The sequence below is a fragment of the Tachyglossus aculeatus genome, chromosome 26, assembly GCF_015852505.1.
Source record: "Tachyglossus aculeatus isolate mTacAcu1 chromosome 26, mTacAcu1.pri, whole genome shotgun sequence".
Lineage (NCBI taxonomy): Eukaryota > Metazoa > Chordata > Mammalia > Monotremata > Tachyglossidae > Tachyglossus > Tachyglossus aculeatus.
Window position 1 is genome coordinate 3374307 of NC_052091.1, and position 27516 is coordinate 3401822.

The following is a 27516-nucleotide window of genomic DNA, read 5'->3' on the forward strand; positions in this document are numbered from 1 at the left end:
GACCCTCGCCCGGACTCCTGATGGCCTGCCCACCGCCTCTGTCGGGGGGGAAGGGACTGGGGCAGGTGGGGGGGCCTTTCCCTTCCAGCCCCCCGCCCCGATTCTCAAGCTTTCGGCTTGCGCACTCCATGCCAACCTCTCCGTTTTTCGTTAGGCCTTTCCTCGCCCACCCCCCATCCCCGGTGGCCCTCTCCATCCCCCGCTCCGCCCGAAGCCGGGCACCGTGCCCTCAGGGGAGGAAGTGGGAGCGGGCATCGGCGGAAGCCAAGGAGAGCGGGGCACAACAGGGTTGCGTGTGTGTGTGTGTCTGTGTGTGAGTGTGGCCTTTGACCTCCCCCGCCATCTCTCCTCCGCCCCGCCAACGGCCTCGGCCCATCCGGCCGGTGCCAGGGGTGCCAGGCAAGGTCAGCGCGGACGGCCCCTCGGGTCCATCTGGCCCCGGGGCGGGGAGGGCCGGGCTTTATTTAATTTAAATTATTGATTATTTATTGTGTGACAGATTCATTGATTCCATTGATTGATGATTGATTGATTTAGTGCCTTTTAGTGCATTTCACCCCCACAAGCTGGGTGGGTCCCCTCCTGTTGGGGAGGCAGCCAGGGACCCCCCCCCCCCCCGCCCCAACCGGCCCACCGCACCCCTCCCGCCCCCTCCCTGGCTTTAATCAGTGTTAGGGGGAGACCCCCGGGCCGAGGGCGAAGATCTCCTGGGGTCTGTGGAGGTCTGGAGGTGAATGCGGGGATGGGGGAGCTGGGGACGCCTGGGTCCTGTTCCCCTTTCTGTGTCTCAGAACTCAACGTACCTACCTCGCAGTGGCGACGGAGGGGGCGGGGGAGCCCAAGGTGCTTTGGGATCCTCAGTCGGGGGAGAGGCCGAGGGTCTCGGGGTGCCCTCCCCACACCCCCAGAGCTGGGGGAGAGCGGTCGAGACCCTCCCACGCCCAACCCTCCATTTCCCTGCCGGACACCCACCGTTTATCCATGAACCCCTGGCACACCAGGTTGGTTGGGGGGCGCGGGACCTGCCCTCTCCCAGGTTGTCCTCTCCCCGGAAAGAAGGGGAGCGGGACATCGCGTCCCAGAACAGGGTAATGGGGAGAAAGGGGAGCAAGGAGAGGAGGATAGGCCCAGCCCCGCTCCCCCAGCCACGTTTAGTAACCCCAGGGTCTCCCGGAGCAGGCCTAGCCTCGCACCGTCCCATGGGGCGCGGAGACCCCTTCTGCGCCGTGGGGGACGGGGGAGAGAACGGGGCGCCTCCAGGCAGCCGGAAGGGCCTGGCGAGTCCCCCCCTCTCCCCTCAAATCGAATTTTCTTTTCCTGTTTTCGTATTTGAGCCGGTTTGTATTCAATATTGTAACTTCTGTGTGGTCGAGTGGGAGAGCGAGCGGGCCCTGGGGGGCCGGGGTGGGCCAGAAGTGAGCGAGGTGTGGGCCTTAAAGTGTCTGTTGTTACTCAGTGGCAGAGTCTGTGGCTTCTTTGCTCCGCCCCAACCCCCCAACTCCCACCAGACCACCCCAGAGGAGGAGGTGAGGAGGCCCGGTGTGAGTCTAACCATCCTCCCTCTGACTCCCCGAAGATCCCCAGAACGAAGCCGTTCTCTTCCCCTCCCACCATCCCCAAGATCCCCTCTGCACCCTCCTCCTCCTCCGCATCGAGGATCGGTGCAGGAACTTGTCTAATCTAATCTAATCCAGCGCTTAGAACAGTGCTTTGCACATAGTAAGCGCTTAACAAATGCCATTATTATTACTGTTATTATTAATCTCATTTAATCAATGGTATTTATTGAGTGCTTACTATGTGCAGAGCACTGTGCCGAGTGCTTGGAAGAGAACAGTACGACACAGTTGGCAGACACGTCACCTGTCCGCAATGAGCTTTCCAGTCTACAGCGGGAGACAGACATTAGTCTAAATAAACAATTTAAAATATAGAGTTTAAAGATATGTAACGATAATAATAATGATGGTATTTGCTAAGCGCTTACTATGTGCAGAGCACTGTGCCGACTGCTTGGAAGAGAACAGTACAACACAGTTGGCAGACACGTCACCTGCCGCAATGAGCTTTCCAGTCTACAGCGGGAGACAGACATTAGTCTAAATAAACAATTTAAAATATAGAATTTAAAGATATGTAACGATAATAATAATGATGGTATTTGCTAAGCGCTTACTATGTGCAGAGCACTGTGCCGACTGCTTGGAAGAGAACAGTACGACACAGTTGGCAGACACGTCACCTGCCGCAATGAGCTTTCCAGTCTAGAGCGGGAGACAGACATTAGTCTAAATAAACAATTTATAATATAGAATTTAAAGATATGTAACAGTAATAATAATGATGGCATTTATTAAGCGCTTACTATGTACAAAGCACTGTTCTAAGCGCTGGGGAGGTTTTACAAAGTGATCAGGTTGCCCCTGGGGGGCACACAGTCTTAATCCCCATATTACAGTTGAGGGAACTGAGGCACAGAGAAGTTAAGTGACTTGCCCAAAGTCACACAGATGACAATTGGTGGAGCCGGAATTTGAACCCATGACCTCAGACTTCACAGCCCGTGCTCTTTCCACTGAGCCACGCTGCTTCTCTGGGCCACAGTGACCTCATCTGTCAAATGGGGATGAAGACTGTGAGCCCCCCATGGGCCCACCTGATCACCTTGTAACCTCCCCAGTGCTTAGAACAGTGCTTGGCACATAGTAAGTGCTTAATAAATAATAATAATAATAATAATAATAATAATAATAATAATTGCATTTATTCATTCATTCATTCATTCAATCGTATTTATTGAGCACTAAGAGCGTACTATGTGCCTGATCACCTTGTAACCTCCCCAGTGCTTAGAACAGTGCTTGGAACATAGTAAGCACTTAATAATAATAATAATCATCATCATCATCATAATGGCATTTATTAAGCGCTTACTATGTGCCTGATCACCTTGTAACCTCCCCAGTGCTTAGAACAGTGCTTGGAACATAGTAAGCACTTAATTAATAATAATAATAATCATCATCGTCATAATGGCATTTATTAAGCGCTTACTATGTGCCTGATCACCTTGTAACCTCCCCAGCGCTTAGAACAGTGCTTGGTACATAGTAAGTGCTTAATTAATAATAATAAAAATAATCATCATAATGGCATTTATTAAGCGCTTACTATGTGCCTGATCACCTTGTAACCTCCCCAGCGCTTAGAACAGTGCTTGGTACATAGTAAGTGCTTAATTAATAATAATAAAAATAATCATAATAATGGCATTTATTAAGAGCTTACTATGTGCCTGATCACCTTGTAACCTCCCCAGCACTTAGAACAGTGCTTGGCACATAGTAAGCGCTTAATAATAATAATAATAATGGTAATAATGGCATTTATTAAGAGCTTACTATGTGCCTGATCACCTTGTAACCTCCCCAGCACTTAGAACAGTGCTTGGCACATAGTAAGTGCTTAATTAATAATAATAATAATAATAATAATAATAATAATAATGGCATTTATTAAGAGCTTACTATGTGCCTGATCACCTTGTAACCTCCCCAGCGCTTAGAACAGTGCTTGGCACATAATAAGCGCTTACTAAATAATAATAATAATAATGGCATTTATTAAGAGCTTACTATATGCCAAGCACTGTTCTAAGCACTGGGGAGGTTACAAGGTGATCAGGTGGGCCCATGGGGCCTCCCAGTCTTCATCCCCATTTTCCAGATGAGGGAACTGAGGCCCAGAGAAGTGAAGTGACTGGCCCAAAGTCACACAGCGGACAGTTGGTGGATGCTGGGGGCATCACAGAGTAAGCCCTTGAGAAGCAGCGTGGCTCAGTGGAAAGAGCCCGGCCTTGGAAGTCAGAGGTCGTGGGTTCTAATCCCAGCTCCGCCGCTTGTCAGCTGTGTGATTTGGGCACGTCACTTCACTTCTCAGTTCCCTCATCTGTAAAATGAGGATGAAACTGTGAGCCCCATGTGGGACAACCTGATTACTTTGTATCTACCCCAGTGCTTACAACAGTGTTTGGCACATAGGAAGTGCTTAACAAATACCCAGCGCTTAGAACACTTCTTTGCAACATAGTAAGCACTTAAAAAAATGCCATTATTATTATTAATACTGTGAGCCCGTTGTTGGGTAGGGACCGTCTCTATATGTTGCCGACTTGGGCTTCCCAAGCGTTTAGTCCAGTGCTCGGCACGCAGTAAGCGCTCAATAAATATGATTGAATGAATGAATGAATGAATGAATGAATCCTTCTCTCCATCCCCCATCCCTTCCTAGATGTCTTCGACCCTCGCTCTCCTCCCTCCCCCCCACCATCATTCCTTCATTCAGTCATATTTATTGAGCGCTTACTGTGTGCAGAGCACTGTACTAAGCGCTTGGGAAGTTCAAGTTGGCAACATATAGAGACGGTCCCTACCCAACATATTTATTCTACTTATTTTATTTTGTTAATATGTTTGGTTTTGTTCTCTGTTTCCCCCTTCTAGACTGTGAGCCCACTGCTGGGTAGGGACCGTCTCTAGATGTTGCCAACTTGGACTTCCCAAGCGCTTAGAACAGTGCTCTGCACACAGTAAGCGCTCAATAAATACGATTGATTGATATTGATTGATTGATTGGCTCCGCGGCCGAGGGTTGGGCAGCATCCGCATCCTCCAACGCGCTCCCCGGTTGCTATGGCAACGTCCCCCCGTCTCCCCGGCGGCGGCTCCGATTCCCGCCCTCCTCCTCCTCCGGGCCAATCGCGAGCGCCCGTTCGGGCCGCGACCCCCGCGAGCCAATCCAAGCCTCGCACTGTTGCCGCCCCGTCCAATCAGAAGCGCTTCCTGGGAGGACGAGGCGGGAAGGGAGCGCCGCTCCCGTTCCCGCCGTGGGCGGCAGAGGGCGCTCGCGCCGGCGGTGATGGCGGACGAGGAGGAGGCGGAGGTGGCGGCACAACTAAGGGCCTTGGGGTAATAATAATAATAATAATTAATAATAATGGTATTGGTTAATTGCTTACTATGTGCGAAGCACTGTTCTAAGCGTTGGTGATCAGGTTGTCCCACGTGGGGCTGACAGTCTTAATCTCCAGTTTCCAGATGAGGTCACTGAGGCCCAGAGAAGTGAAGTAATAATAATAATAATAATAGTAGTATTTGTTAAGCGCTTACTATGTGCGAAGCACTGTTCTAAGCGCTGGAGGGGGATACAGGGTGATCAGGTTGTCCCACGTGGGGCTCACAGTCTTAATCCCCATTTTCCAGATGAGGTCACTGAGGCCCAGAGAAGTGAAGTAATAATAATAATAATAATAGTAGTATTTGTTAAGCGCTTACTATGTGCGAAGCACTGTTCTAGGCGCTGGAGGGGGATACAAGGTGATCAGGTTGTCCCACGTGGGGTTTACAGTCTTAATCTCCATTTTCCAGATAATAATAATAAACGCTGAGGGGGATACAAGATGATCAGGTTGTCCCACGTGGGGCTCACAGTCTTAATCCCCATTTTACAGATGAGGTCACTGAGGCCCATAGAAGTGAAGTAATAAGAATAGTAGTATTTGTTAAGCGTTTACTATGTGTGAAGCACTGTTCTAAGCGCTGGAGGGGGATACAAGGTGATCAGGTTGCCCCACGTGGGGCTCACAGTCTTAATCCCCATTTTCCAGAAGAGGTCACTGAGGCCCAGAGAAGTGAAGTAATGATAATAAGCATAGTAGTATTTGTTAAGCGTTTACTGTGTGCAAAGTACTGTTCTAAGCGCTGGAGGGGGATACAAGGTGATCAGGTTGTCCCACGTGGGGCTCACAGTCTTAATCCCCATTTTACAGGTGAGGTCACAGAGGCCCAGAGAAGTGAAGTAATGATAGTAAGAACAGTAGCACTTGTTAAACGTTTACTATGTGCAAAGCACTGTTCTAAGCGCTGGAGGGGGATACAAGGTGATCAGGTTGTCCCACGTGGGGCTCACAGTCCTAATTTCCATTTTCCGCATGAGGTCACTGAGGCCCAGGGAAGTGAAGTAAAAAAATAGTAGTATTTGTTAAGCGTTTACTGTGTGCAAAGCACTGTTCTAAGCGCTGGAGGGGGATACAAGGTGATCAGGCTGTCCTACGTGGGGCTCACAGTCCTAATCCCCATTTTTAATAATAATAATGGCATTTGTTAAGCGCTTACTACGTGCCAAGTACTGTTCTAAGCGCTGGAGGGGGATACAAGGTGATCAGGTTGTCCCACGTGGGGCTCACAGTCCTAATCCCCATTTTTAATAATAATAATAATAATAATGACATTTGTTAAGCGCTTACTATGTGCAAAGTACTGTTCTAAGCGCTGGAGGGGGATACAAGGTGATCAGGTTGTCCCACGTGGGGCTCACAGTCTTAATCCCCATTTTCCAGGTGAGGTCACAGAGGCCCAGAGAAGTGAAGTAATGATAATAAGAATAGCAGTATTTGTTAAGCGTTTACTCTGTGCAAAGCACTGTTCTAAGCGCTGGAGGGGGATACAAGGTGATCAGGTTGTCCCACGTGGGGCTCACAGTCCTAATCCCCATTTTTAATAATAATAATAATAATAATAATGACATTTGTTAAGCGCTTACTATGTGCAAAGTACTGTTCTAAGTGCTGGAGGGGGATACAAGGTGATCAGGTTGTCCCACGTGGGGCTCACAGTCTTAATCCCCATTTTCCAGTTGAGGTCACTGAGGCCCAGAGAAGTGAAGTAATAATAATAATAGTAGTAGTATTTGTTAAGGGCTTACTATGTGCAAGGCACTGTTCTAAGCACTGGGGGGGGGGGGGGATACAAGGTGATCAGGTTGTCCCACGTGGGGCTCACAGTCTTAATCCCCATTTTCCAGTTGAGGTCACTGAGGCCCAGAGAAGTGAATAATAATAATAATAGTAGTATTTATTAAGGGCTTACTATGTGCAAAGCACTGTTCTAAACGCTGCGGGGGGGGGGAGATACAAGGTGATCAGGTTGTCCCACAGGGGCTCACAGTCTTCACCCCCATTTTCCAGATGAGGGAACTGAGGCCCAGAGAAGGGACTGGCCCAAGGTCACCCAGCTGACAAGTGGCGGAGTCGGGATTATAATAATAATAATAATGGAATTTATTAAGCGCTTACTCTGTGCAAAGCCCTGTTCTAAGCGCTGGGGAGGTTGCAAGGCAATCGGTTTGTCCCACAGGGGGCTCACAGTCTTCATCCCCATTTGACAGATGAGGTAACTGAGGCCCAGAGAAGTGAAGTGACTTGCCCAAAGTCACCCAGCTGACAATTGGCAGAGCGGGGATTCGAACCCAAGCCCGGGCTCTTTCCACTGAGCCCCGCTGCTTCTGTAGGGCGAGGGGGTCCCGGGGAGGGCGGGAGGGGGCCGCAGACCCCTTCCCCTCACCGAGCCCCTGCCCCTGCCCCGCTCCGCAGGCTCTCCGGCCTCTCCTTCAGGACGCTGTGCGCGCGGCTGGTGGAGGAGCTGGCAGCCCGGAGGGCTCTGGAGGAGGCGGCCCTTCTCAGCCCTGGACACGGTGAGCGGCAGACAGGCCTTCACCCTCTGTATTCATTCATTCACTCAATCCTATTTATAATTATTAATAATAATAATAATTATGGCATTTGCTAATTTGTACTTCCCAAGCGCTTAGTACAGTGCTCTGCACATAGTAAGCGCTCAATAAATACGATTGATGATGATGATGATTTGCTAAGTGCTTACTATGTGCAAAGTCTGTCTGTCTGTCTCCCCTTTTAGACTGTGAGCCCACTGTTGGGTAGGGACTGTCTCTATATGCTGCCAGTTTGTACTTCCCAAGCGCTTAGTACAGTGCTCTGCACATAGTAAGCGCTCAATAAATACGATTGATGATGATGATGCAAAGCAGTGTTCATTCATTCAGTCGTATTGAGCGCTTACTGTGTGCAGAGCACTGTACTTGGGAAGTACAAGTTGGCAACATATAATAAAAATAATGTTGGCATTTGCACATAGTAAGCGCTTAATAAATGCCATCATTATTGTTATTATTATTATTTGTTAAGTGCTTACTATGTGCAAAGCACTGTTCTAAGCGCTACAAAGTGATCAGGTTGTCCCGCGGGGGGCTCACAGTTTTCATCCCCATTTTCCAGATGAGGGAACTGAGGCTCAGAGAAGTGAAGTGACTTGCCCCAGGTCACACAGCAGACGTGTGGCGGAGTTGGGATTCGAACCCATAACCTGTGACTCCAAAGCCCGGGCTCTTTCCACTGAGCCACGCTGCTTCTCTATAGAGACGGTCCCTGGTGTTCTAAGCGCCGGCTATTTGTTAAGCGCTTACTACGTGCCAAACACTGTCGTAAGCACTGGGGTAGATACAAAGTAGTCAGGTTGTCCCATGTGGGGCTCATAGTCTTAATCCCCATTTTACAGATGAGGCAGCTGAGGCACAGAGAAGTTGAGTGGCTTGTCCAAAGTCACACAGCTGAAAAGTGGCAGAGCTGGGATTAGAACACGTGTCCCCTGACTCCCAAACCTGGGCTCTTTCCACTAAGCCATGTTGCTTCTCTATTTGTTAAGCGCTTACTATGTGCCAGCCACTGTACTAAGTGCTGGGGTGCATGCAAGGTAATTGGGTTGGACCCAGTCCCTGTCCCATATAATAATAATAATAATAATAATAATAATAATAATAATAATAATGGCATTTGTTAAGCGCTTACTATGTGCCAAGCACTGTTCTAAGCGCGGAGGAGGTTACAGGGTGATCAGTTTGTCCCATATGCGGCTCACAGTCTTCATTCCCATTTTACAGATGAGGGAACTGAGGCACAGAGAAGTTAAGTGACTCGCCCAAAGTCACACAGCTGACAATAGGCAGAGTCCGGATTCGAACCCCTGACCTCTGACTCCAAAGCCCGGGCTCTTTCCACTGAGCCACGCTGCTTCTCTATGGGGCTCACACTCTCAATCCCCATTTTACAGATGAGGAAACTGAGGCACAGAAAAGAATAATGATGATGATGGCATTTAAGCGCATACTATGTGCCCAGCACTGTTCTAAGCGCTGAGGTAGATTCACGGTCATCAGGTTGTCCCATATGTGGCTCCCAGTCTTCATCCCCATTTTACAGATGAGGTAACTGAGGCACAGAGAAGTTAAGTGGCTTCCCCAAAGTCACACAGCTGATAAGCGGCGGAGCCGGGATTAGAATCCACAGCTTCTGTCTCCCAAGCCTATGCTCTTTCCACTAAGCCCCGCCGAAGTGATGTTCATTCATTCATTCGTATTTATTGAGCACTTACTGTATGCAGAGCACTGTACTAAGCGCTTGGGAAGTACAAATCGGCAACATATAGAGACGGTCCCTACCCAACAACGGGCTCACAGTCTAGAAGGGGGAGACGGACAACAGAATAAAACAAGTAGACAGGACTTGCCCAAGGGCAAACAGCAGACAAGTGGCGGATCAGACTGTAATAATAATAATAATAATAATAATAATGATGGTATTTGCTAAGCGCTTACTATGTGCAAAGCACTGTTCTGAGCGCTGGGGAAGATACAAGGTTATCAGGTTGTCCCACATGGGGCTCCCAGTCTTAGTCCCCATTTTACAGATGAGGGAACTGAGGCCCAGAGAAGTGAAGTGACTTGCCCAAAGTCACACAGCTGACATCTGGAAAATGGGGATTGAGATTGTGGGGGGCCCCCCCCGGGGGACAGCCTGATCGCCTTGTAGACTCCCCAGCGCTTGGAACGGCGCTTTGCACATAGTGGGTGCTTGATAAATGCCGTCATTATTGTTATTATTATAAATGCCATTATTATTATTATTATAAATGCCATTATTATTATTATAAATGCCATTATTATTATTATAAATGCCATCATTATTATTGTTGTTATAAAGGCCATTATTATTATTATGAATGCCATTATTATTATTATTAAATGCCATTATTATTATTATTATAAATGCCATTATTATTATGAATGACATTATTATTATTATAAATGCCATTATTATTATAAATGCCATTATTATTATAAATGCCATTATTATTATTATAAATGCCATTATTATTATTATTATAAATATCATTATTATAATAATAATAATTATAATAATATCTCTCCCCCTTTTAGACTGTGAGCCCACTGTTGGGTAGGGACTGTCTCTATATGTTGCCAATTTGTACTTCCCAAGCGCTTAGTACAGTGCTCTGCACATAGTAAGCGCTCAAGAAATACGATTGATGATGAAGATGATGACAAGTGGCAGAGCTGGGATTCGAACCCATGACCTCTGACTCCGAAGCCCGTGATCTTCCCACTAAGCCACAGCTGCTTCTGTAGACTGCAAACTCACTGTGGACAGGGAATGTGTCTGTTTTTGTGCTGTACTCTCCCAAGCGTTTAGTACAGTGCTCGGCACACAGTGACTGCTCATAAATACTATTGAGTGAATGAAACTCCTTGCGGGCAGGGAGCAAGTCTACCAAATTGGTTATTTGGTACTCTCCCAAGCGCTTAGTACAGTGCTCCCAACCCTTAGCCCCATACCACTTATGTCCATACCCGTCATTTATCTATATTAATGTTACTCTCCTCTAGACCGTAAGGTTGTTGTGGGCAGGGAGCGTGTCCACCAAATCGGTTCAGTCGGGCCCTCCCAAGCGCTTAGTACAGTGCTCTGCACTCAGTAAACGCTCAGTATATTCATTCAATCATATTTATTGAGCGCTTACTGTGTGCAGAGCACTGTACTAAGCGCTTGAGAAGTACAAGTTGGCAACATATAGAGACGGTCCCTACCCAACAACGGGCTCACAGTCTAGGAGTGGGGGGACAGAGAACAAAACAAAACATGTGGATGGGTGTCAAGTCGTCAGAACAAATAGAATTAAAGCTAAATGCACATCATTTACAAAATAAATACGGTAGTAAATATGCACAAGTAAAATAAAGTAAATAAAATAAATAAATACAGTAAACAAAATAAAATAAAGTAAATACGATTGAATGAGTGAAGCTCGTTGTGGGCAGGGAACGTGTCTACCCAATCGGTTCTATCGTCTTCCCCCAAGCGCTTAGTCCAGGGCTGGGCCCGCAGTAAGCGCTTAGTAAATAGGATCATTGGATGATTGGATGGATGGATGGATGATTGGATGAATGGATGGATGATTGGATGAATGGATGGATGATTGGATTGATGGATGGATGATTGGATTGATGGATGATTGGATGGATGGATGGATGGATGGTTGGATGGATGGATGGATGACTTGATGGATGGATGGATGATTGGATGAATGGATGGATGATTGGATGGATGTATGGATGGATGATTGGATTGATGGATGGATGATTGGATTGATGGATGGATGATTGGATGATAGATGATTGGATGGATGATTGGATGGATGATTGGATGGATGGATGGATGGATGATTGGATGAATGGATGATTGGATGGATGGATGACTGGATGAATGGATGGATGATTGAATGGATGGATGAATGGATGATTGGATTGATGGATGGATGATTGGATGGATGGATGATTGGATTGATGGATGGATGATTGGATTGATGGATGGATGATAGATGATTGGATGGATGGATGGATGATTGGATGGATGGATGAATGGATGATTGGATGGATGGATGATTGGATGGATGGATGGATGATTGGATGAATGGATGGATGATTGGATGGCTGTATGGATGGATGATTGGATTGATGGATGGATGATTGGATGATGGATGATTGGATGGATGCATTGATGGATGATTGGATGGATGGATGGATGGAGTGCGGTTGGAGTCCGGAGGACTCAGTCGGGGGTGGGCCGGGGTCCCTCCCCCCGGGCTGAGCTCAACGCCCCTGCCCAGAGCCCGGCACGGAGGAGAGCTTCCTGCTGGAGCTGAGCGGGCTGCTGCGGGAGCTCCACTGCCCCGATCCCGTGCTCACCGCCGGGGAGCCCGCCGTGTGCCTCCGCCAGCCCTGCACCCGACTGCGCCTGCTCCGTGAGTGGCACCGATGGGGGGCCGGACCTGGGGGGTGGGCAGAGCCCAGGGGCGGGCAGAGCTGTGGGGAGGGGCCTGGGAGATGAGAAGAGCGGGAAGGGAGCGGGGCCGGGGCTGGGGGGGTGGGGATGGGCAGTGCCAGGGAGGAGGTGGGGCCTGGACCATTGGCAGAGCCAAGGAGGGGGTGGTAATAATAATAATAATGGTATTTGTTAAGTGCTTATTATGTGCCAAGGACTGTTCTAAGCACTGGTGTAGATATAAGATAATCAAGTTGTCCCACGTGGGGCTCACGGTCTTAATCCTCATTTTACAGATGAGGTAACTGAGGCACAGGGAAATTAAGTGGCTTGCCCAAGGTCACCCAGCAGACAAGTGGTGAATAATAATAATAATGATGGTGTTTGTTATGCGCTTACTATGTGCAAAGCACTGTTCTAAGCGTTGGGGGGTACACAAGGTGATCAGGTTGTCCCATTAGGGGCTCATAGTCTTCATCTCTATTTTACGGGTGAGGGAATTGAGGCACAGAGAAGTTAAGTGGCTTGCTCAAGGTCACCCAGCAGACAAGTGGCAAATAATAATAATAATGATGGTGTTTGTTATGCGCTTACTATGTGCAAAGCACTGTTCTAAACGCTGGGGGGTATACAGGGTGATCAGGTTGTCCCATGAGGGGCTCACAGTCTTCATCCCCATTTTACAGATGAGGGAACTGAGGCACAGAGAAGTGAAGTGACTCACCCAAAGTCATGCAACTAAGTGGCGGAGCCGGGATTAGAACCCGTGACCCCTGACTCCCAAGCCTGGGCTCTTTCCACTGAGCCACGCTGTATATATGTATATATGTTTGTACGTATTTATTACTCTATTTATTTTACTTGTACATATCTATTCTATTTATTTTATTTTGTTAATATGTTTGGTTTTGGTCTTCTAGACTGTGAGCCCACCGTTGGGTAGGGACCGTCTCTATATGTTGCCAACTTGTACTTCCCAAGCGCTCAGTACAGTTCTCTGCACACAGGAAGCGCTCAGTAAATACGATTGATTGATTTTCTTCTCTGCCTCCCCCTTCTAGACTGCGAGCCCACTGTTGGGTAGGGACCGTCTCTGTATGTTGCCAACTTGGACTTCCCAAGTGCTTAGTGCAGTGCTCTGCGCACAGGAAGCGCTCAGTCATCATTATCATCATCATCATCAATCGTATTTATTGAGCACTTACTGTGCAGAGCACTGTACTAAGCGCTTGGGAAATACAAGTTGGCAACATATAGAGACAGTCCCTACCCAACAGTGGGCTCACAGTCTAGAAGGGGGAGAAATCAATCAATCAATCAATCAGTTGTATTTATTGAGCACTTACTGTGCGCAGAGCACTGGACTAAGCGCTTGGGAAGTCCAAGTCGGCAACACACAGAGACAGTCCCTACCCAACAGTGGGCTCACAGTCTAGAAGGGGGAGAAATCAATCAATCAATCAATCAATCGTATTTATTGAGCACTTACTGTGAGCAGAGCACTGGACTAAGCGCTTGGGAAGTCCAAGTCGGCAACACACAGAGACAGTCCCTACCCAACAGTGGGCTCGCAGTCTAAAAGGGGGAGACAGAGAACAAAACCAGACATACTAACAAAATGAAATCAATAGAATAGATATGTACAAGTAAAATAAATAGAGTAATAATAATAATAATGGCATTTATTAAGCGCTTATTATGTGCAAAGCACTGTTCTAAGCGCTGGATAATAAGCGCTAAGTAATAAATCTGTACAGACATATATACATATATACAGGTGCTGTGGGGAAGGGAAGGAGGTGAGATGGGGGGGGATGGGGCTAGGGGACTGGCAGGACCGGGGACGGGGTGGAGCCGGGTGGCGAGGATGCCCGGATCCAGGGCAGCGCGGTGGGCGGTCCTCTCTTCCCGTCCCTTCCCGTCCCTTCCCGTCTCCATCCCTCCAGGTTTTCTCTGCTCAGAGGTCCAGGCGGCCCGACTGCTCCGTCGCAAGACGCCCCGGGTCCGGTCGCAGGAGGAAGGGGAGCGGCTCTGGAAAACCAGGGAGGAACTGACCCTCATCTGCGAGGCCTTAGGAATGCCCTCTCCCCAGCCTGGCACCGCCCCCAGCCAACTGTTTCAGGAGCTGCTCGCTAAGGTGAGGAGCCTGGACTCGTTCATTTGATCATATCATAATAATAATAATAATGATATTAAGCGCTTACTATGTGCCAAGCACTCTTCTAAGCGCTGGGGAGGTTACAAGGTGATCAGGTTGGCCCACTGGGGGGCTCACAGTCTTCAACCCCATTTTCCGGATGAGGGAACTGAGGCACAGAGAAGTGAAGTGAGCCCACTGTTGGGTAGGGACTGTCTCTATATGTTGCCAATTTGTACTTCCCAAGCGCTTAGTACAGTGCTCTGCACACAGTAAGCGCTCAATAAATACGATTGATGATGATGATGATGAAGTTTATTTATTTATTTTACTTGTACATATCTATTCTATTTATTTTATTTTGTTGGTCTGTTTGGTTTTGTTCTCTGTCTCCCCCTTTTAGACTGTGAGCCCACTGTTGGGTAGGGACTGTCTCTATATGTTGCCAACTTGGACCTCCCAAGTGCTTAGTACAGTGCTCTGCACACAGTAAATGCTCAATAAATACGATTGATTGATTGATTGTCTCCCTGTTCTAGACTGTGAGCCCACTGTTGGGTAGGGATTGTCTCTATATGTTGCCAACTTGGACTTCCCAAGTGCTTAGTCCAGTGCTCTGCACACAGTAAGCGCTCAATAAATACGATTGATTGATTGAAGTGACACAGCTGACAATTGGCGGAGCCGGGATTTGAACCTCTGACCTCTGACGCCAAAGCCCTTTCCACTGCGCTTACTGTGTACTAAGCGCTTGGGAGGTACAACTTTGAGACACATGGAATTGTGCTGTATATTGGCTTAGTTGATGGAGCACGGTCATGGGTTCAAATCCCAGCTCCGCCAATTAATAATAATAGTAATAATTATGGCATTTATTAAGCACTTACTATGTGCCAAGCACTGTTTTAAGCGCTGGGGAGGTTACAAGGTGATCAGGTTGTCCCACAGGGGGCTCACAGTCTTAATCCCCATTTTACAGATGAGGTCACTGAGGCACAGTGAAGTGAAGTGACTCCCCTCGTCCCCCCTCTCCATCCCCCCATCTTACCTCCTTCCCTTCCCCACAGCACCTGTATATATGTATATATGTTTGTACAGATTTATTACTCTATTTATTTATTTATTTATTTATTTTACTTGTACCTATCTATTTTATTTTATTTTGTTAGTATGTTTGGTTTTGTTCTCTGTCTCCCCCTTTTAGACTGTGAGCCCGCTGTTTGGGTAGGGACTGTCTCTCTATGTTGCCAACTTGGACTTCCCAAGCGCTTAGTACAGTGCTCTGCACACAGTAAGCGCTCAATAAATACGATTGATTGATTGATTGAAGTGACACAGCTGACAGTTGGCGGAGCCGGGATTTGAACCTCTGACCTCTGGCTCCAAAGCCCATGCCCTTTCCACTGCGCTTTCTGTGTACTAAACGCTTGGGAGGTACAACTTTGAGACACATCGAACTGTGCTGTATATTGGCTTAGTTGATAGAGCACGGTCATGGGTTCAAATCCCAGCTCTGCCAATTAATAATAATAATAATAATTATGGCATTTATTAAGCACTTACTATGTGCCAAGCACTCTTCTAAGCGCTGGGGAGGTTACAGGGTGATCAGGTTGTCCCACGGGGGCTCACAGTCTTCATCCCCATTTTACAGATGAGGGAACTGAGGCCCAGAGAAGTGAAGTGACTTGCCCAAAGTCACACAGCTGACAATTGACAGAGCCGGGATTTGAACCTCTGACCTCTGACTCCAAAGCCCATGCCCTTTCCACTGCGCTTACTGTGTGCAGAGCACTGTACTAGGCGCTTGGGAGGTACAACTTTGAGACACATGGAACTGTGCTGTATATTGGCTTAGTTGATAGAGCACGGTCATGGGTTCAAATCCCACTCCGCCAATTAATAATAATAATAATAATGGGATTTATTAAGCACTTACTATGTGCCAAGCACTCTTCTAAGCGCTGGGGAGGTTACAGCGTGATCAGGTTGTCCCACGGGGGGCTCACAGTCTTCATCCCCATTTTACAGATGAGGGAACTGAGGCCCAGAGAAGTGAAGTGACTTGCCCAAAGTCACACAGCTGACAAGTGGTGGAGGCGGGATTTGAACCCATGACCTCTGACTCCAAAGCTCCTGCTCTTTTCCACTGAGCCACGCTGCTTCTCTAAGCTGCTTCTCTAAGCGCTAGGGGGGATACGAGGCTCAGTAGGAAGAGCCCAGGCTTGGGAGTCAGAGGTTGTGGGTTCTAATCCCGGCTCCACCACTTGTCGGCTGTATGACTTTGGGAAGGGGCAAGGTTGAAAGACCTCCTCCCCCAATTATAATTATAATTATTATTCAAGATATTATTATTCAAGAGAAGCAAGGCTCAGTAGAAAGAGCCCAGGCTTGGGAGTCAGAGGTTGTGGGTTCTAATCCCGGCTCCGCCACTTGTCGGCTGTATGACTTTGGGAAGGGGCAAGGCTGAAAGACCTCCTCCCCCAATTATAATTATAATTATTATAATTATTAATATCAAAATATTATTATTATTATTATTATTATCATTATTATTCAAGAGAAGCAAGGCTCAGTAGAAAGAGCCCGGGCTTGGGAGTCAGAGGTTGTGGGTTCTAATCCCGGCTCCGCCACTTGTCAGCTGTATGACTTTGGGAAGGGCCAAGGCTCTTGGGGGAGGGAGGCTCTTGGGCTCTTGGGGGAGGGAAAGACCTCCTCCCCCAATTATAATTATAATTATTATTCAAGATATTATTATTATTATTCAAGAGAAGCGAGGCTCAGTAGAAAGAGCCCGGGCTTGGGAGTCATAGGTTGTGGGTTCTAATCCCGGCTCTGCCACTTGTCGGCTGTATGACTTTGGGCCAGTCACTTTCATTCATTCATTCATTCATTCATTCAGTCGTATTTATTGAGCGCTTACTGTGTGCAGAGCACTGGACTGAGCGCTTGGGAAGTACAAGTTGGCAACATCTAGAGACGGTCCCTACCCAACAGTGGGCTCACAGTCTAGAAGGGGGAGACAGACAACAAAACATATTAACAAAATAAAATAAATAGAATAAATATGTACAAATAAAATAGAGTAATAAATACGTACAAACATATATACATATATAGAGGTGCTGTGGGGAGGGGAAGGAGGTAACGTGGGGGGGATGGGGTTCTCTGTGCCTCAGTTCCCTCATCTGGAAAATGGGGAGGAATCAATCCATCAATCAATCGTATTTATTGAGCGCTTACTGTGTGCAGAGCACTGTACTAAGCTCTTGGGAAGTCCAAGTTGGCAACGTCTAGAGACGGTCCCTACCCAACAGTGGGCTCACAGTCTAGAGGAAGACTGTGAGCCCCACATGGGACAACCTGATGACCTTGTATCTATCCCTGCGCTGAGAACTGTGAGCCCACTGTTGGGTAGGGACTGTCTCTATATGTTGCCAACTTGGACTTCCCAAGCACTTAGTCCAGTGCTCTGCACACAGTAAGCGCTCAATAAATACGATTGATGATGATGACAACAGTGCCTGGCACATAGTAAGCGCTTAACAAATACCATCGTTGTTGTTATTTACCCAGATCTCAGAGCTGCTGCCCTTGCTGCCACCTGGACACCTGGCTCCTCTTCTGACCAGCTCCCTGGACTCTGCCCGCTGGGTATGACCCCCCCCGGGGACAACCTGACCACCTTGTATCCCCCCCCCAGCGCTTAGAACAGTGCTTTGCACATAGTAAGCGCTTAACAAATGCCATCATTATTATTATTATTATTACAAAAAAGTGATCAGGTTGTCCCACGGGGGGCTTAGTCTTAATCCCCATTTTACAGATGAGGTAACTGAGCCCCTTCCTTCCTCTCCCCCCCCGGTCCCCCTCTCCATCCCCTGCCTCTTACCTCCTTCCCTTCCCCACAGCACCTGTATAGATGCATATATGTTTGTACATATTTATTACTCTATTTATTTATTTTACTTGTACCTATCTATTCCATTTATTTTAGTTTGTTAGTATGTTTGGTTTTGTTCTCTGTCTCCCCCTTCTAGACTTTGAGCCCACTGTTGGGTAGGGACTGTCTCTATATGTTGCCATCTTGTACGTCCCAAGCGCTTAGTCCAGTGCCCTGCACAAAATAAGCGCTCAATAAGTACGATTGATTAATTGATTGGTGGTACCCCAGGCTGGAGGGGTTTATCTGGGCTCCGGGGGGGAGGAAGGCGGCCGAACCGAAGGCGGCACAGAGAAGTTAAGTGGCTTCCCCAAAGTCACACAGCTGATAAGCGGCGGAGCCGGGATTAGAATCCACAGCTTCTGTCTCCCAAGCCTATGCTCTTTCCACTAAGCCCCGCCGAAGTGATGTTCATTCATTCATTCGTATTTATTGAGCACTTACTGTATGCAGAGCACTGTACTAAGCGCTTGGGAAGTACAAATCGGCAACATATAGAGACGGTCCCTACCCAACAACGGGCTCACAGTCTAGAAGGGGGAGACGGACAACAGAATAAAACAAGTAGACAGGACTTGCCCAAGGGCAAACAGCAGACAAGTGGCGGATCAGACTGTAATAATAATAATAATAATAATAATAATGATGGTATTTGCTAAGCGCTTACTATGTGCAAAGCACTGTTCTGAGCGCTGGGGAAGATACAAGGTTATCAGGTTGTCCCACATGGGGCTCCCAGTCTTAGTCCCCATTTTACAGATGAGGGAACTGAGGCCCAGAGAAGTGAAGTGACTTGCCCAAAGTCACACAGCTGACATCTGGAAAATGGGGATTGAGATTGTGGGGGGCCCCCCCCCGGGGGACAGCCTGATCGCCTTGTAGACTCCCCAGCGCTTGGAACGGCGCTTTGCACATAGTGGGTGCTTGATAAATGCCGTCATTATTGTTATTATTATAAATGCCATTATTATTATTATTATAAATGCCATTATTATTATTATAAATGCCATTATTATTATTATAAATGCCATCATTATTATTGTTGTTATAAAGGCCATTATTATTATTATGAATGCCATTATTATTATTATTAAATGCCATTATTATTATTATTATAAATGCCATTATTATTATGAATGACATTATTATTATTATAAATGCCATTATTATTATAAATGCCATTATTATTATAAATGCCATTATTATTATTATAAATGCCATTATTATTATTATTATAAATATCATTATTATAATAATAATAATTATAATAATATCTCTCCCCCTTTTAGACTGTGAGCCCACTGTTGGGTAGGGACTGTCTCTATATGTTGCCAATTTGTACTTCCCAAGCGCTTAGTACAGTGCTCTGCACATAGTAAGCGCTCAAGAAATACGATTGATGATGAAGATGATGACAAGTGGCAGAGCTGGGATTCGAACCCATGACCTCTGACTCCGAAGCCCGTGATCTTCCCACTAAGCCACAGCTGCTTCTGTAGACTGCAAACTCACTGTGGACAGGGAATGTGTCTGTTTTTGTGCTGTACTCTCCCAAGCGTTTAGTACAGTGCTCGGCACACAGTGACTGCTCATAAATACTATTGAGTGAATGAAACTCCTTGCGGGCAGGGAGCAAGTCTACCAAATTGGTTATTTGGTACTCTCCCAAGCGCTTAGTACAGTGCTCCCCAACCCTTAGCCCCATACCACTTATGTCCATACCCGTCATTTATCTATATTAATGTTACTCTCCTCTAGACCGTAAGGTTGTTGTGGGCAGGGAGCGTGTCCACCAAATCGGTTCAGTCGGGCCCTCCCAAGCGCTTAGTACAGTGCTCTGCACTCAGTAAACGCTCAGTATATTCATTCAATCATATTTATTGAGCGCTTACTGTGTGCAGAGCACTGTACTAAGCGCTTGAGAAGTACAAGTTGGCAACATATAGAGACGGTCCCTACCCAACAACGGGCTCACAGTCTAGGAGTGGGGGGACAGAGAACAAAACAAAACATGTGGATGGGTGTCAAGTCGTCAGAACAAATAGAATTAAAGCTAAATGCACATCATTTACAAAATAAATACGGTAGTAAATATGCACAAGTAAAATAAAGTAAATAAAATAAATAAATACAGTAAACAAAATAAAATAAAGTAAATACGATTGAATGAGTGAAGCTCGTTGTGGGCAGGGAACGTGTCTACCCAATCGGTTCTATCGTCTTCCCCCAAGCGCTTAGTCCAGGGCTGGGCCCGCAGTAAGCGCTTAGTAAATAGGATCATTGGATGATTGGATGGATGGATGGATGATTGGATGAATGGATGGATGATTGGATGAATGGATGGATGATTGGATTGATGGATGGATGATTGGATTGATGGATGATTGGATGGATGGATGGATGGATGGATGGATGACTTGATGGATGGATGGATGATTGGATGGATGTATGGATGGATGATTGGATTGATGGATGGATGATTGGATTGATGGATGGATGATTGGATGATAGATGATTGGATGGATGATTGGATGGATGATTGGATGGATGGATGGATGGATGATTGGATGAATGGATGATTGGATGGATGGATGACTGGATGAATGGATGGATGATTGAATGGATGGATGAATGGATGATTGGATTGATGGATGGATGATTGGATGGATGGATGATTGGATTGATGGATGGATGATTGGATTGATGGATGGATGATTGGATGATTGGATGGATGGATGGATGATTGGATGGATGGATGGATGGATGATTGGATGAATGGATGATTGGATGGATGGATGATTGGATGGATGGATGGATGATTGGATGGATGGATGGATGATTGGATGGCTGTATGGATGGATGATTGGATTGATGGATGGATGATTGGATGATGGATGATTGGATGGATGCATTGATGGATGATTGGATGGATGGATGGATGGAGTGCGGTTGGAGTCCGGAGGACTCAGTCGGGGGTGGGCCGGGGTCCCTCCCCCCGGGCTGAGCTCAACGCCCCTGCCCAGAGCCCGGCACGGAGGAGAGCTTCCTGCTGGAGCTGAGCGGGCTGCTGCGGGAGCTCCACTGCCCCGATCCCGTGCTCACCGCCGGGGAGCCCGCCGTGTGCCTCCGCCAGCCCTGCACCCGACTGCGCCTGCTCCGTGAGTGGCACCGATGGGGGGCCGGACCTGGGGGGTGGGCAGAGCCCAGGGGCGGGCAGAGCTGTGGGGAGGGGCCTGGGAGATGAGAAGAGCGGGAAGGGAGCGGGGCCGGGGCGGGGGGGGGGGGGATGGGCAGTGCCAGGGAGGAGGTGGGGCCTGGACCATTGGCAGAGCCAAGGAGGGGGGTGGTAATAATAATAATAATGGTATTTGTTAAGTGCTTATTATGTGCCAAGGACTGTTCTAAGCACTGGTGTAGATATAAGATAATCAAGTTGTCCCACGTGGGGCTCACGGTCTTAATCCTCATTTTACAGATGAGGTAACTGAGGCACAGGGAAATTAAGTGGCTTGCCCAAGGTCACCCAGCAGACAAGTGGTGAATAATAATAATAATGATGGTGTTTGTTATGCGCTTACTATGTGCAAAGCACTGTTCTAAGCGTTGGGGGGTACACAAGGTGATCAGGTTGTCCCATTAGGGGCTCATAGTCTTCATCTCTATTTTACGGGTGAGGGAATTGAGGCACAGAGAAGTTAAGTGGCTTGCTCAAGGTCACCCAGCAGACAAGTGGCAAATAATAATAATAATGATGGTGTTTGTTATGCGCTTACTATGTGCAAAGCACTGTTCTAAACGCTGGGGGGTATACAGGGTGATCAGGTTGTCCCATGAGGGGCTCACAGTCTTCATCCCCATTTTACAGATGAGGGAACTGAGGCACAGAGAAGTGAAGTGACTCACCCAAAGTCATGCAACTAAGTGGCGGAGCCGGGATTAGAACCCGTGACCCCTGACTCCCAAGCCTGGGCTCTTTCCACTGAGCCACGCTGTATATATGTATATATGTTTGTACGTATTTATTACTCTATTTATTTTACTTGTACATATCTATTCTATTTATTTTATTTTGTTAATATGTTTGGTTTTGGTCTTCTAGACTGTGAGCCCACCGTTGGGTAGGGACCGTCTCTATATGTTGCCAACTTGTACTTCCCAAGCGCTCAGTACAGTTCTCTGCACACAGGAAGCGCTCAGTAAATACGATTGATTGATTTTCTTCTCTGCCTCCCCCTTCTAGACTGCGAGCCCACTGTTGGGTAGGGACCGTCTCTGTATGTTGCCAACTTGGACTTCCCAAGTGCTTAGTGCAGTGCTCTGCGCACAGGAAGCGCTCAGTCATCATTATCATCATCATCATCAATCGTATTTATTGAGCACTTACTGTGCAGAGCACTGTACTAAGCGCTTGGGAAATACAAGTTGGCAACATATAGAGACAGTCCCTACCCAACAGTGGGCTCACAGTCTAGAAGGGGGAGAAATCAATCAATCAATCAATCAGTTGTATTTATTGAGCACTTACTGTGCGCAGAGCACTGGACTAAGCGCTTGGGAAGTCCAAGTCGGCAACACACAGAGACAGTCCCTACCCAACAGTGGGCTCACAGTCTAGAAGGGGGAGAAATCAATCAATCAATCAATCAATCGTATTTATTGAGCACTTACTGTGAGCAGAGCACTGGACTAAGCGCTTGGGAAGTCCAAGTCGGCAACACACAGAGACAGTCCCTACCCAACAGTGGGCTCGCAGTCTAAAAGGGGGAGACAGAGAACAAAACCAGACATACTAACAAAATGAAATCAATAGAATAGATATGTACAAGTAAAATAAATAGAGTAATAATAATAATAATGGCATTTATTAAGCGCTTATTATGTGCAAAGCACTGTTCTAAGCGCTGGATAATAAGCGCTAAGTAATAAATCTGTACAGACATATATACATATATACAGGTGCTGTGGGGAAGGGAAGGAGGTGAGATGGGGGGGATGGGGCTAGGGGACTGGCAGGACCGGGGACGGGGTGGAGCCGGGTGGCGAGGATGCCCGGATCCAGGGCAGCGCGGTGGGCGGTCCTCTCTTCCCGTCCCTTCCCGTCCCTTCCCGTCTCCATCCCTCCAGGTTTTCTCTGCTCAGAGGTCCAGGCGGCCCGACTGCTCCGTCGCAAGACGCCCCGGGTCCGGTCGCAGGAGGAAGGGGAGCGGCTCTGGAAAACCAGGGAGGAACTGACCCTCATCTGCGAGGCCTTAGGAATGCCCTCTCCCCAGCCTGGCACCGCCCCCAGCCAACTGTTTCAGGAGCTGCTCGCTAAGGTGAGGAGCCTGGACTCGTTCATTTGATCATATCATAATAATAATAATAATGATATTAAGCGCTTACTATGTGCCAAGCACTCTTCTAAGCGCTGGGGAGGTTACAAGGTGATCAGGTTGGCCCACTGGGGGGCTCACAGTCTTCAACCCCATTTTCCGGATGAGGGAACTGAGGCACAGAGAAGTGAAGTGAGCCCACTGTTGGGTAGGGACTGTCTCTATATGTTGCCAATTTGTACTTCCCAAGCGCTTAGTACAGTGCTCTGCACACAGTAAGCGCTCAATAAATACGATTGATGATGATGATGATGAAGTTTATTTATTTATTTTACTTGTACATATCTATTCTATTTATTTTATTTTGTTGGTCTGTTTGGTTTTGTTCTCTGTCTCCCCCTTTTAGACTGTGAGCCCACTGTTGGGTAGGGACTGTCTCTATATGTTGCCAACTTGGACCTCCCAAGTGCTTAGTACAGTGCTCTGCACACAGTAAATGCTCAATAAATACGATTGATTGATTGATTGTCTCCCTGTTCTAGACTGTGAGCCCACTGTTGGGTAGGGATTGTCTCTATATGTTGCCAACTTGGACTTCCCAAGTGCTTAGTCCAGTGCTCTGCACACAGTAAGCGCTCAATAAATACGATTGATTGATTGAAGTGACACAGCTGACAATTGGCGGAGCCGGGATTTGAACCTCTGACCTCTGACGCCAAAGCCCTTTCCACTGCGCTTACTGTGTACTAAGCGCTTGGGAGGTACAACTTTGAGACACATGGAATTGTGCTGTATATTGGCTTAGTTGATGGAGCACGGTCATGGGTTCAAATCCCAGCTCCGCCAATTAATAATAATAGTAATAATTATGGCATTTATTAAGCACTTACTATGTGCCAAGCACTGTTTTAAGCGCTGGGGAGGTTACAAGGTGATCAGGTTGTCCCACAGGGGGCTCACAGTCTTAATCCCCATTTTACAGATGAGGTCACTGAGGCACAGTGAAGTGAAGTGACTCCCCTCGTCCCCCTCTCCATCCCCCCATCTTACCTCCTTCCCTTCCCCACAGCACCTGTATATATGTATATATGTTTGTACAGATTTATTACTCTATTTATTTATTTATTTATTTATTTTACTTGTACCTATCTATTTTATTTTATTTTGTTAGTATGTTTGGTTTTGTTCTCTGTCTCCCCCTTTTAGACTGTGAGCCCGCTGTTGGGTAGGGACTGTCTCTCTATGTTGCCAACTTGGACTTCCCAAGCGCTTAGTACAGTGCTCTGCACACAGTAAGCGCTCAATAAATACGATTGATTGATTGATTGAAGTGACACAGCTGACAGTTGGCGGAGCCGGGATTTGAACCTCTGACCTCTGGCTCCAAAGCCCATGCCCTTTCCACTGCGCTTTCTGTGTACTAAACGCTTGGGAGGTACAACTTTGAGACACATCGAACTGTGCTGTATATTGGCTTAGTTGATAGAGCACGGTCATGGGTTCAAATCCCAGCTCTGCCAATTAATAATAATAATAATAATTATGGCATTTATTAAGCACTTACTATGTGCCAAGCACTCTTCTAAGCGCTGGGGAGGTTACAGGGTGATCAGGTTGTCCCACGGGGGCTCACAGTCTTCATCCCCATTTTACAGATGAGGGAACTGAGGCCCAGAGAAGTGAAGTGACTTGCCCAAAGTCACACAGCTGACAATTGACAGAGCCGGGATTTGAACCTCTGACCTCTGACTCCAAAGCCCATGCCCTTTCCACTGCGCTTACTGTGTGCAGAGCACTGTACTAGGCGCTTGGGAGGTACAACTTTGAGACACATGGAACTGTGCTGTATATTGGCTTAGTTGATAGAGCACGGTCATGGGTTCAAATCCCACTCCGCCAATTAATAATAATAATAATAATGGGATTTATTAAGCACTTACTATGTGCCAAGCACTCTTCTAAGCGCTGGGGAGGTTACAGCGTGATCAGGTTGTCCCACGGGGGGCTCACAGTCTTCATCCCCATTTTACAGATGAGGGAACTGAGGCCCAGAGAAGTGAAGTGACTTGCCCAAAGTCACACAGCTGACAAGTGGTGGAGGCGGGATTTGAACCCATGACCTCTGACTCCAAAGCTCCTGCTCTTTTCCACTGAGCCACGCTGCTTCTCTAAGCTGCTTCTCTAAGCGCTAGGGGGGATACGAGGCTCAGTAGGAAGAGCCCAGGCTTGGGAGTCAGAGGTTGTGGGTTCTAATCCCGGCTCCACCACTTGTCGGCTGTATGACTTTGGGAAGGGGCAAGGTTGAAAGACCTCCTCCCCCAATTATAATTATAATTATTATTCAAGATATTATTATTCAAGAGAAGCAAGGCTCAGTAGAAAGAGCCCAGGCTTGGGAGTCAGAGGTTGTGGGTTCTAATCCCGGCTCCGCCACTTGTCGGCTGTATGACTTTGGGAAGGGGCAAGGCTGAAAGACCTCCTCCCCCAATTATAATTATAATTATTATAATTATTAATATCAAAATATTATTATTATTATTATTATTATCATTATTATTCAAGAGAAGCAAGGCTCAGTAGAAAGAGCCCGGGCTTGGGAGTCAGAGGTTGTGGGTTCTAATCCCGGCTCCGCCACTTGTCAGCTGTATGACTTTGGGAAGGGCCAAGGCTCTTGGGGGAGGGAGGCTCTTGGGCTCTTGGGGGAGGGAAAGACCTCCTCCCCCAATTATAATTATAATTATTATTCAAGATATTATTATTATTATTCAAGAGAAGCGAGGCTCAGTAGAAAGAGCCCGGGCTTGGGAGTCATAGGTTGTGGGTTCTAATCCCGGCTCTGCCACTTGTCGGCTGTATGACTTTGGGCCAGTCACTTTCATTCATTCATTCATTCATTCATTCAGTCGTATTTATTGAGCGCTTACTGTGTGCAGAGCACTGGACTGAGCGCTTGGGAAGTACAAGTTGGCAACATCTAGAGACGGTCCCTACCCAACAGTGGGCTCACAGTCTAGAAGGGGGAGACAGACAACAAAACATATTAACAAAATAAAATAAATAGAATAAATATGTACAAATAAAATAGAGTAATAAATACGTACAAACATATATACATATATAGAGGTGCTGTGGGGAGGGGAAGGAGGTAACGTGGGGGGGGATGGGGTTCTCTGTGCCTCAGTTCCCTCATCTGGAAAATGGGGAGGAATCAATCCATCAATCAATCGTATTTATTGAGCGCTTACTGTGTGCAGAGCACTGTACTAAGCTCTTGGGAAGTCCAAGTTGGCAACGTCTAGAGACGGTCCCTACCCAACAGTGGGCTCACAGTCTAGAGGAAGACTGTGAGCCCCACATGGGACAACCTGATGACCTTGTATCTATCCCTGCGCTGAGAACTGTGAGCCCACTGTTGGGTAGGGACTGTCTCTATATGTTGCCAACTTGGACTTCCCAAGCACTTAGTCCAGTGCTCTGCACACAGTAAGCGCTCAATAAATACGATTGATGATGATGACAACAGTGCCTGGCACATAGTAAGCGCTTAACAAATACCATCGTTGTTGTTATTTACCCAGATCTCAGAGCTGCTGCCCTTGCTGCCACCTGGACACCTGGCTCCTCTTCTGACCAGCTCCCTGGACTCTGCCCGCTGGGTATGACCCCCCCGGGGACAACCTGACCACCTTGTATCCCCCCCCCAGCGCTTAGAACAGTGCTTTGCACATAGTAAGCGCTTAACAAATGCCATCATTATTATTATTATTATTACAAAAAAGTGATCAGGTTGTCCCACGGGGGGCTTAGTCTTAATCCCCATTTTACAGATGAGGTAACTGAGCCCCTTCCTTCCTCTCCCCCCCCGGTCCCCCTCTCCATCCCCTGCCTCTTACCTCCTTCCCTTCCCCACAGCACCTGTATAGATGCATATATGTTTGTACATATTTATTACTCTATTTATTTATTTTACTTGTACCTATCTATTCCATTTATTTTAGTTTGTTAGTATGTTTGGTTTTGTTCTCTGTCTCCCCCTTCTAGACTTTGAGCCCACTGTTGGGTAGGGACTGTCTCTATATGTTGCCATCTTGTA

General features: G+C 47.2%; 2 protein-coding genes across 2 annotated transcripts; both read left to right on the plus strand.

The window, feature by feature from the left end:
- The first annotated feature begins 20 nt into the window (after nt 1–20).
- LOC119946211 lies at nt 21–17828 on the plus strand. Its single transcript, XM_038767662.1, has 10 exons — nt 21–65; nt 155–288; nt 792–843; nt 1002–1088; nt 1335–1526; nt 4897–4967; nt 7430–7530; nt 11877–12011; nt 13978–14168; nt 17745–17828. Exons 1-10 carry the CDS (start codon nt 21–23, stop codon nt 17826–17828), a joined length of 1092 nt encoding a protein of 363 aa, XP_038623590.1.
- A 3221-nt stretch (nt 17829–21049) lies between these two features.
- On the plus strand, nt 21050–27105 carry LOC119946212 (protein FAM98C-like). Its single transcript, XM_038767664.1, has 4 exons — nt 21050–21059; nt 21117–21269; nt 23236–23426; nt 27002–27105. Exons 1-4 carry the CDS (start codon nt 21050–21052, stop codon nt 27083–27085), a joined length of 438 nt encoding a protein of 145 aa, XP_038623592.1. The 3' UTR covers nt 27086–27105.
- The last annotated feature ends 411 nt before the right edge of the window (nt 27106–27516 follow it).

Bases quoted from the DNA above. Each gene is read 5' to 3' on its own strand.
- LOC119946212 (XM_038767664.1), top strand. The intron at 21,270-23,235 runs GTGAGTGGCACC...CCATCCCTCCAG, and splicing joins CACCCGACTGCGCCTGCTCC to GTTTTCTCTGCTCAGAGGTC. The intron at 23,427-27,001 runs GTGAGGAGCCTG...TTATTTACCCAG, and splicing joins TTCAGGAGCTGCTCGCTAAG to ATCTCAGAGCTGCTGCCCTT.
- LOC119946211 (XM_038767662.1), top strand. From the start codon at position 21: ATGGCCTGCCCACCGCCTCTGTCGGGGGGGAAGGGACTGGGGCAG. The intron at 289-791 runs GTTGCGTGTGTG...TCTGTGTCTCAG, and splicing joins GGAGAGCGGGGCACAACAGG to AACTCAACGTACCTACCTCG. The intron at 12,012-13,977 runs GTGAGTGGCACC...CCATCCCTCCAG, and splicing joins CACCCGACTGCGCCTGCTCC to GTTTTCTCTGCTCAGAGGTC.